Source organism: Seriola dumerili, unplaced genomic scaffold, assembly GCF_002260705.1.
Source record: "Seriola dumerili isolate Sdu_G_001 unplaced genomic scaffold, Sdu_1.0 BDQW01000147.1, whole genome shotgun sequence".
NCBI classification, from domain to species: domain Eukaryota; kingdom Metazoa; phylum Chordata; class Actinopteri; order Carangiformes; family Carangidae; genus Seriola; species Seriola dumerili.
Window position 1 is genome coordinate 120,994 of NW_019174402.1, and position 10,658 is coordinate 131,651.

The window sequence follows — 10,658 nt, forward strand, 5'->3', positions numbered from 1 at the left end:
ACATACATACATTTGAATATGTCAAATATTCTTATAATTTGCACATTTTGCTACTTTGATATATTCCAGACAAAATAAATAATCAGATAATCAAGAGAATAATACAGATTTTGTCAAACTTTTGTGAACTGACCCTTTAAATCCTGCTGATTACCTCACAGTGCAGCTAAAATGGGACCTATATTATTAATCAATTAATTTAATACACACAATAATATACAAAACATCAACTGACTTTAGATCAGATTAGATTGCTTCAATATGTTTATTTCTGAAAGATCATATTAATGAAAAGTGCATGATCAAAGAAACATGGAGAGTTATTTTATATACAGCATGAACATTTTGTGTATAAAATCTAAATGACACAGTACCAAAATGGACACATACGTCATTTGAAAATGGATCTATGGCCTATAAACATCATTTTACCTGAAACATCCCTTTGAATATTGTTAACGTTAATTTTCCCCTGAGGGTAAATTGAGTCTGTTGTACAACATGGCAGCATCAGTATTTTAAATATGTCACTACATTTATACTGGACATTTTCCAAAGCAAAAACATGTTAGTGTTGGGGTCATATCACCTCTATATATGACATTAAGTCAAAAAGGATTATGGATCTGTAACCACAAAATATCTAGTTAAAAACACTGAGCATCTTTTGTTCCCGTAAAGGTTTCACACATTTCACACATCACAAAACGATTCAGTTCACACATTCCCAGATGTAGGAATCCTATATTATAAGAAACCAAATTATAGATCGTCCATTTAAAAGGAACACTTAGAAGATGCACAGAAATGGCAATTTCTAGCTTGCAGTGTAATAAAAAAGAAGAATGCATCAAAAAGACCTTTAAAGAGAAATCTTGTACAGTGTTTAGAAGCTAGCAGGAACACTAAATGGTTATGATGTCGGAGTGTGAACACTGCGTTATGTTGTTCAGGGCTACCTGGTCACCATTATTTGAGCTGTGGATACAAGGAAATGAGACTGAGCATTAAAAAGGAATATTTAACACTGTTGTATCATAGCAGGAAAGTCCTCAGTGCACTTAGCACCTTGATGCAGTACTTACAGTTATATAGGCTATGGCACTGTCTGACCCCACTGCTGCGTAGTGTGCTGAGCTGAATTCAGAGCCTGACTAGAAAATTGGAGATTTAAGCAACTCATTCTCGCAACCAGACATAATATCATAAAAACATAAAAATCTTTAGAAATAAGACACCTTTTTGGTTTTTAAAAGTGCAATCACTCCCACTCCCACTGTGTAGACAATAGCAGCAACCCACAATAAGCTGATTTAGTGGGTTAAAAGCACAGATTCAAATCACTAATGTGGATTTTAACAGGAATGTGTATGGAAAGAGTTCTACAGAATGTACAGATATACAAAATGTCCCAATAAGGCAGAAATCAATGATAGTCTCTTCTCCACAATGTGGATCTTTTAATTCTGAAATCTATGACTCTAAAACTACAGATGATTAAGGTTAGCACACACACACATTGTTTCTGGTGTGTAGGTTTTGTAGTCTGAGTGCCAACAAAAGATGGATGGTCTGATTTAAGTCCTGCAAAGAGTTTTTCATCTGGAAATTAAATTGTCTTGACACTACAGAAAAAAAGGCTGAGGACGCGGTGAGTCAGCAACCAGGTCACTTGGTTTCTGAACTCACTGAAAAAACAAAAATCATTCTCCAAAGTTCACGTCCTTAAAATACAGAAGATCTGTTTGTTGAAAACAGACCTTCCTTGAAAGAGTACAAGTGTTTGCGTTTCACTGGCCTTCACTGCAGCCACCTTCAGCTATTACTTGTTTCTGACTTCAGTCTTATCTTCATCAAGTGGAAAGCAACTCAACTGGACTGAGATGAGGGGACCGACTTGGCCGAAGATATTCCACCTGTTCACTCTGAAAAGCTCCAATGTCGTCCAGTGAGTTTTGATGAATATGAGCGCACAGAATTCAGCCTACTCATTGTTTTATTCAATACTGAAAGTGCTGCAGCACAGAGACTGAAGAACACACTTTCTTGAGATTTTCGTTATCTCAGCAACATTATCAAAAACTCATTCAAATGAACCTAGCTTCAGTTTTCCCTTTTAAGATGGCAGAGAGAGCGATGGGACATGAGGGGAATGCGCGACAGAACATGGCTTGAACAGGAAAAACAGAGATAACTTACAAAAGAGTCGCCAGAGCAACGGAAAGTGCCAGTTTTAGTCATTCACTTGAGAGTTCACACCTTTTTTTCCCTTAGTTGACTGCAGCCACCAGAGAGCGACATGATCACCTTTCCTCCCCACATCTGCGTCTTCCCAATCCTCAAGACAGACAAGACAGAGAACCCCCAAGAAAACCTTCCCAGTCTAGTCTACGTCTGAGGCATCACTGTCAGAGAGGAGGCGGTTGTTGCCTTTTACCCGGATGTAGTGGATGTGACGATTGCCGCTGTGTGTGGAGGCTCCACAGGAGCAGAGCTGACCGGTGAACAGGTTCTCGATGTCCTCCAGCTGCAGGCCCTGGGTCTCTGGGAGGCAGCCCTGGACAAAGAGGAGACCCAGCACCACCAGGCCTGTGTACAGGAAGAACGCCCCTGGAAGAGAGAGTCATGAGTAAATTTTCACTGTTAGGTTCTGAGCTATGGCAAAAAGAAGAGATAAATCACAATGGATGTACAGTGGCCTTAAATAGTATTTGGACAGTTAAACTATCAGCAAACGTCACCGGGAAAGTATAGTTTGTGTTAAATGACTGAATCAAGCACTTTGTTTTATACCCTGCATATACAGTACATGGTTTGATTTAGTTCCACGTTGTTCTTACATGCAAACCAGGACTTCTCATCTCCGTTACAACTTTTCTGTTGCTATAGATAAGATGGTGTTTACAGTGACCACACCTGGTTATATAAGGAGTGAAAATATTAAAGGATCAGGCTAAAGCAAAAGACCCTCTGAAGTGTCAGGAGATGCTTTCACTGACAGCATATTCTTAAATCTCTGTTTTTAGGAACATAAGAGATGTATTAGATAACAGTGCTGAGAGAAAGTGAGCAGAATAAACTGGAAAATCTGGATACTTATCTGTACACTAATCACACAAGAAGAGCTGAGCTGAGGGTGACTTTAAGTGGAGTTTGAAATGGGAACAATACAAAGACGTGGCTGCAAACGGAAAGTGGACAAAATATAAAAACAGAAGTGTCCTAAAGCAATTGTCAGGCAATTGTCTCAGACTCCACTCCATCTTTTCTGATAAAAAAAAAAAAAAAGGTCTCACCTCACGAGTAAATGCAGATTATTATCCTGTGTTTTTAATATCCCCTGACCTCCTGATAGTCTTACCATAATAGGTCAGAAACTCAGCGACATGAAGGAAGGTCAGAGACACCAAGACGTTGAAGATCCAGTTGACCCCGGCTGAGCAGGCGTTTCCGGTGCTGCGGGCCCACAGAGGGTAGATCTCCGAGTTCACTGTCCAAGGCATTGGGCCCATACCTAATATTCACAAGGACGGCACAGTACACATTGCATTCTTCACAATTATACACATAACTGTTGGTTTAGCTTTCCTGATTTAAAATGACATCTACAACACAATAGAGTGAAGGGGTCTGAATACTTCCTGAAGCCACTGTAGATATGTAGATATTTGAAAAACAATGAGGAAGTCATTTCACACCTGGAGCGAAGAAAGCGAGGTAGAAGATGAGGCCGACCAGGACGATCCAGGAGTAAGACGTGGGACAGTAGTTGTAGGCCCAAATTGGGCTGTCAGTTGCCTCTGTCTGGTTAGAACATCTGGATTAAAAAAAAAAAAAAAAGCAAAAAATTGAAACCCATCTTTGTCTTCAGGTTTTGCCAATGAGCATTTTTCAATTCAATCTTAATTATTAACTATAGAAGAAAAAAAAAACTGGTTTGCAGGAATTTCTGTTTTATTTTGAAGGCACAGTAGCGTCCTCTTTTCAAATGCCTGTCATTGTTTATTATAGCTGCTATTTTTGATAATATTTCATGCACAAAGCAAAAAAACTGCAGTTATATATTCAGCTATATGTCCGCCGCTTACTGTCACGCACAAACATGCAGTAATTTTGAGTCTCACCTTCCCCACGCCGCATGATCTGTGGCCGCTTGATTGGCTGGGACGCAGGAGGAGTCGTACACTTTGGTCCCATTTTCACGATAACAGAATCCACAGGTCGGATCCAACATGCAGAATTCACAGGACCTGGAGGATAGAGCTCATCGTAAAACCTCTCACACGTGCAACTCACACACTGATGCTTTACAGCCAGTAGAAAACAACGTGCATAGAAGCAGGAAGAACAATGAGAAGTCTGTTAAGTCTATTAAAAAAATTGATTCAAATATTCTGCCACTATTTCTATATCTTCAGTTTATGATATTAAAGGCACTTAGGTAGTTCTTAACAGATGGTGTCAGGAACCCTTTGCTTTCCTACATTTCCCAGAATGCCTTTCCACAGCTCCTTGAAAAGAAAAGATGTGTGGACTTAATGTGTTCAGCTCTAGGTTATGCGTAGGGAGAAGGAGAGAGAAGACGGTGATGGTGACAGCAGAATGATACATTTTCTCGTGGAAGAAAAGCTGCTTGATGATCTCTCACCCGTACTGTCTGCAGGTCGAGTTCTGAGCGTCGACCGGGTGGAGGGTGACGGGCGGAGAGTTCAGGGCGGATAGCAAGAACCCAACTGCCAACAGAGTCAGGCTCAGACCAGTACCTGCATTAGAGAAAATGAGCACCCTAAATAAAGCTGATACAAATTATGAATAAATGAAGCCTGCACAGATTCTCCATAAGTCTATCTTTCTTTTCTGTTTAGTTTAATGCACTTTTGAATACAATCAATGACTAAATACCATGGCAACATGTCACAAAACAATAAGAGAAACATTGGTCTCAATAAAATACCTAATTACTACAAGCAAAAATGATTCTATTTATATGCAAAATAACTTTTTAATTGACCAATAATGAGGAAAATAAGTAACAAAAAAAATTGAAAGTTAATCACAAGTCTGTTTAATTACAGTGATGTAAAACTGAAAATACAATATCGTCTCAGTTGTCAGGCTGTCAGTGTAGCATGATCTAAATGACACACCTAAGAGACTGCCCAGGGTCAGCTTCCTGCGGCCCACTCTCTCCACCAGCCAGACTCCAACCAGGGTGAACACAAAGTTGGTAGCAGAGGTTGCAGCGGCTAACCAGATCGCCTGTTTGTCGTCCCGCACCCCCGCCATCTGCAGGATGGTTGCACTGTAGTACCTGAGAAACCAGATCCATTTACAGTCCCACCCCCGACTCAGGCACAACAACTCAGCCATGACAAGTTTTTCCAGTTACACTGGATGAAAATAAACAAAAATTTACAATAGTCGGCCATGTTACCAGGCAGAGGGGGAGCTAATTATGTGGGAGCTATGACAAGATGAATAGATGACCTACATGACGGTGTTTATCCCAGACAGCTGCTGAAACATCTGGAGGCCGCAGCCAACGATGAGAGCCCTGCGAGTCGGACCTTGGCTGAGGATCCGCAAAATAACGAGACCTCCTACAAACAACCAAAAAAAAAAAAAAAAAAAAAAAAAAAAAAAAAACTTTAACAACTTGTGTAACTTTATTTCTGTTAAATGTTTAGCTATCACTTTTGTTTTTGTCACAAATCATGGTTTTCACTGCTCTTATTTGTCACCTCCACCCGCCTCTCTCTCCTCTTCCTCGATGCTGGTTCTGATGGCGTCATACTCCTCGTTAACGGTCAGGCCTCCTCTGATCCGGCTGAGAACTTGACGGGCCTCCTCGCTGCGGCCCTTTTGGAGAAGCCAGCGAGGGCTTTCAGGCAGGAAGAAGAAGCCAACAAACTGCAGCAGCGCTGGAACAACGGACAGACCCAACATGTACCTGCAGTATGGAGAGAACAAGGAGGGGAGTGAACGGGAGAAAATGGACATCTGCCGCTGCTGATTCTCAAGTTGGGGTCTGAAGACCCTCAGGGGTCATTACACAAAACCTAAATCATATCTTGGGGCAACAACACAAGTTATGACGTCCAGAGTTGATCCACAGGATTGATACCTGAGGGACAACAAATGTGGAACAAGCGTGTACCTCCAGCCGTCATGGCTCAGGTAGCTGAAAGCTCCATCCACCAGGCTGGCAATGAACTGGCCACCAGTGATGAAGAGGGTGTTTATAGTGACCAGCTGACCTCTCAGGTGAGACGGGGAAACTTCAGCGATGTATACAGGAACTGTCATCGAGGCAATGCCTGACAGGAGGAAAAGGGGGTGGTTTCATTTTGACGTGCACAGAAAGATTTCCCCACAGACTTCATACATCCAAATTCTGGCTGAAAAAAATCTTGAGACAATGAATTTGATTCTGTTACATAATCACACAGTCCAATGAGTCATTCTGGAGCATAAACACCTCACCTTACCTGGATAGATAAAGACAATAAGTATTAAAATAACTCTAATATTCTACTATGTCTACGCACCTATGCCCAAACCAACTGTGATTCTGCCCACAAGTAGAACCACCTTGTCCGGGGCGACGCTCAAGATGATGCCACCAATGCTGAAGATGAAGCTGGACATGAGGATGCAAATCCTGCGCCCCAGCCACCCGTTCAGGAAGCCACCACTGAGGGCGGAGAGCGCGGCAGCCCCAACCGTACTGGAAACCAGCAGCTCCTGCCAGAGGGCGTTCAGGTTCATCTCCTTCTTCAGGAGCAGCATGGCCCCAGAGACCACCCCAGTGTCATACCCGAAGAGGAATCCTCCCAGGGCGGAGAAAAATGCCAACACATAGACGAACCCCGGTGTGGAGGCATCTTGGTCCAGGGGATCCCCACTGGTGGTGGTGGCGGCAGGAGGTCCAATGAGACGCCGCTCTCCATCATCCACCGCTCTCTGCCTCCTGCTGGCCATAGGGTTGCTCATGTGCTTCAAGCCGTATTCATCGTGGCTGCTGGACATAAGGGAAGCCCAGGAGTTAAGATCACCAGCGGTTAGTTTAACAACAACAACAGCAGCAGCTTCTTCTTCTTCTTTCTTCCTTCACTATTTAGGTTAAATGACACCATGAGATGGCTGCGAGGTCTGCAGACATTTGTAGTTAATAAAACTCCCTCAAAACATAACGTTGGTTGGTATAAGTTGGTATAAAGTGGATCCAAAAGAAAAGTAGATAACATTGCCGCATTCTTTAAACACTAGTCATCCCATCGACCTCCAAATAAAACTCCTCACCTGTGCGTGTTCAGCGGTTCAGCTCGAAAAAAGAAAGTCTATTAACGGCCGTAGTTAATATCTTAGCTAAAGATAACGACTTGTGATAAATCCCTGTGGTTAACGGAGCGAGTGGTTCTGTTGGCTCAGCGTCATGTCACGTGAATGACCAGAGACAGTAGATAAACCGGGACACTTCATTTGCGATTAGTTCCTGTATCTGTGTCACGTGGGTGTCTCCATCTCCCCGCCTCTTTAGGAGACCGGAAGCAGGTCCGAGTGTGTCATGGCTGTACAGTATTATAAATTGTGGCTATGTTCAAGTTCATTTACTGCGGCTGCAGTCTGTTCTGTGGTTCCCGTGTTGAAATAATCTTCGGTTGCATGTCCGACGCTGCCTGTAAGTAGTCAAAGTTCAAATTAATTATGCCACAAATATCCTATGTTCTAGATCTCAGGTCGATCTGTTCCTGACCTTACACATATGTTGGCATATGTTTGATACAAATGTCCTGGTTTCCCTGCAATGGAAAGTTTATTTAATTTAATATAACTGTGTTTTCATTGGGATGCCAGAGCCCATCTCAGGCCAGTAGCACACCTTCCAGGCCCCCACAACCAGCAAGAAATGGTAATTGATTGGACTCTGCTTTGTGACTGCACATTGGTCATTGTCCATTTAGATTCAGGTGTAAATATAGGATCAAAATTCTACTTGTAACTTCATTGTCTCACACTGTGTGGGAATTTTGAGCACCAGGTTTTACACAAAGTTTTGCAGTATTTTATTGTCTTTGAGGGTAATTTACAACACATTACAACAGAACTGCATTGTAAACTAGAGTGAAATCCATCAGCATATGGTGGTTGATTTTACAGTTGTAGAGCTTTGGTCAGTTAAGTGATAAATCAGAGTTGTTACTGAGTAGTTCCTTACTACTTCCTTATTATGTCACAATGAGTTCCTTCACAACAAATCGGAGACGGCAAGTTTCCAAACAAGTATTTTAATTATAAGTCAGAGGCGGCACGCTGCACTGAGGTCAAGCTAGCCGCCTTAGCATTTTTTTTTTCTTTCTTGGTGAAAAGAACAGGGACAAACAGAAGATGACCCAGAAGACATTGTTATCGTCTGAGTCATTCAGGCATGGCCCACTGTGGGCAAGCTAGTGCCTCCCTCGCGCATTAGCATTAGCAAGCTGCTAGCTGGCATTGTACATTGATGAATGAATTAAACAATTTCAACATAAGAATAATAAATTGGAAAATGTAAAAGAAAAAGTGCCTGAATAATTTCTAAATGCATAGTATGTCTAACTGGTTGATCTGTCACAAACAGACATCTCTTAGTATTCTTTCCTAACAGGTGCTTCCCACCGGGGAGTTTCTTTAGGATGAGGTGTAATGTATACTATGTCCACTTGTATTCATGCATGATAACTCGTTTTGGTAAAAGAAAATTGTAAAATGTCATTAAATGCACATTTACAGTGACCTCTTTTTGTATAGTGTATGTTTTAATGATGAGTTCAATTTATCTTTGTTTTAAGTCATCTCTGACTGGATATTTATAACATTGTACATGGAGAAGTGTTAGTTGTTGTTCCCTTTATTCCACTCAAAAAAACAAATTTATATAATGTAAATGAATGAATAAATAAGATGTCATGAAAATAAAAATATTTTTTAATGGTAGAGTCTCAACCCTGTGTCAAATGATAAATAAATGAACCTTGTAACCTTTCTTTCACTTATTTAGTATATATTGTGCATTATGACATATTCCTTACTATTACCACCTGTAAGAGATGAGTTGGCTGTTCAAGTGACTGTACAAGACTAATGAGGATAACTGCCAACTGAGTGTAGCCTACATGTAGAAAATACCAATTATGCTGTAAACAGCAAATGGACTGAATGATTACAATAAACTCAATGGTAATGAAATGACACCAGTTATCTCTTTACAGGTTGGATGGTTATGAAATGTGGTCTATTTACAATGCATCAGTATGGAATGTCAGAACCCTGCTTTCAATATCTCAGTCTACAGCATGACTGTTTACTGTCACCTTGGCAACGGGTTCCGGTTTACAAGTTAAAGTTAGCTTAGCCTGTATATTAACAATGAACAATAAAATGATATTATATGTCATTTCTTAACAAAACAAATATCAACACTAAAAGCCATACTATCAAGACTATCACCTTAACCAGGTTCTGTCACTTCATATCTTACAATCGTTAACATAGCGCACGTTACTTGTCGATTATTTGAGGAAATAAAACAGCTCCAAGAAGACTGTGTGCTCTTACTTTGAAAAGCGGAAATGGCGGCGTCAGCAGGCGATCACTTGTTTTCCCGATACAAGTCAATTTTCGTTCCGCCGGCAGGAGGTTTGTCTCAAAACTGTGTGTGTGTAAAATGCAAATCCACAAGCGTACAAGAAAGAAATTTGATTCAAAAATGTTTGTTTGAAAGTTGTAAATATTAGGAAGATATTCACTAATGCTTTTCATTTATATGTAAATCAATTGAATGTATTCACATATGTTTTTATTCGTGGCACTTGTTTGTAGATCCGTTTTATATTTGCAAGTTATTTTTGTAAGTTTAGAAATGTATTTTTTGTATTTGTGGAAGGTGTTTTATATTTACAGATCACACATTTACTCACTGATTGTTTGGTTCACATAAATAATATTGAGACAAAATCTACCTCCATTGCCATCCCTCTTTCTCTTCAACTGCACAAGATTTCACATCTCATTTATTCATCTCGCCTTCATTCTTTACCTCCATTTCTCTTTCACTCCTCCCTTTCTACTCTGTTCTTCATTCTTCAAATCCAGACTTCCTCTTCTGTCTTCTTCTCACCCGTCTCCACCCCTCCCTTCCGTCTTTTCCCCTTGCTCTCTTACTCATTTTCCCGAAAATGAAACTACCAAGTCTTTTGAGTCAAGCCCAAATGCTCCAGAATTTGTCCGGTGACCTGTATATGGCTATTTCCCCAGTACAGTACTAATAGAGCTGCATTGATTTACTGGTCCACTCAAAGAAACCGAGAGGAAATGACACAAAGTTGAAGTTATGAATTTAAATAATGTTATTATAAACTTCATAAATGGGTCGGGCTTTTGGGAAAACATCCGGGGCTGTAGTGGCAACATAGATGATTAAATACGATTATAGACTAAGATTGGGTTGATCTATAATTTTATTGGTTAGTGTATGAACATATGTTATTGTTAGTGTCGTAATGTCATAAATTTTAATACTGGCCATTTTTCAGTAATTAGCTCGTCGCTCCCGTCTTATTAGCTTTAAAGAATGAAACATCAGGGATTTGGAATTTGTCATATACCAAATACAGATA

General features: G+C 40.6%; 1 protein-coding gene across 6 annotated transcripts; it reads right to left on the reverse strand.

Moving 5' to 3' along the window:
* Positions 1–258: 258 nt before the first annotated feature.
* Positions 259–10,151, reverse strand: LOC111225237 (proton myo-inositol cotransporter-like). 6 transcript variants are annotated; one of them, XM_022749985.1, is made up of 13 exons: positions 7,303–7,442; positions 6,549–7,018; positions 6,158–6,317; positions 5,742–5,950; positions 5,492–5,600; positions 5,148–5,311; positions 4,649–4,763; positions 4,125–4,250; positions 3,699–3,817; positions 3,362–3,514; positions 2,438–2,610; positions 1,086–1,154; positions 259–978 (listed from the first exon to the last, which is right to left on the reverse strand). In XM_022749985.1, the coding sequence occupies exons 2-13, from the start codon at positions 6,991–6,993 to the stop codon at positions 970–972; spliced, it is 1,851 nt and encodes a 616-aa protein (XP_022605706.1). In that variant the 5' UTR covers positions 6,994–7,018; positions 7,303–7,442; the 3' UTR covers positions 259–969. The 6 variants fall into 6 exon arrangements, 5 of the variants coding, with proteins under 5 accessions (XP_022605706.1, XP_022605705.1, XP_022605703.1 ...); XR_002665260.1 differs by having other exon boundaries at positions 1,086–2,610; XM_022749984.1 differs by lacking the exon at positions 7,303–7,442 and adding an exon at positions 10,079–10,151 and having other exon boundaries at positions 259–1,154; positions 6,549–7,021.
* Positions 10,152–10,658: the final 507 nt, after the last annotated feature.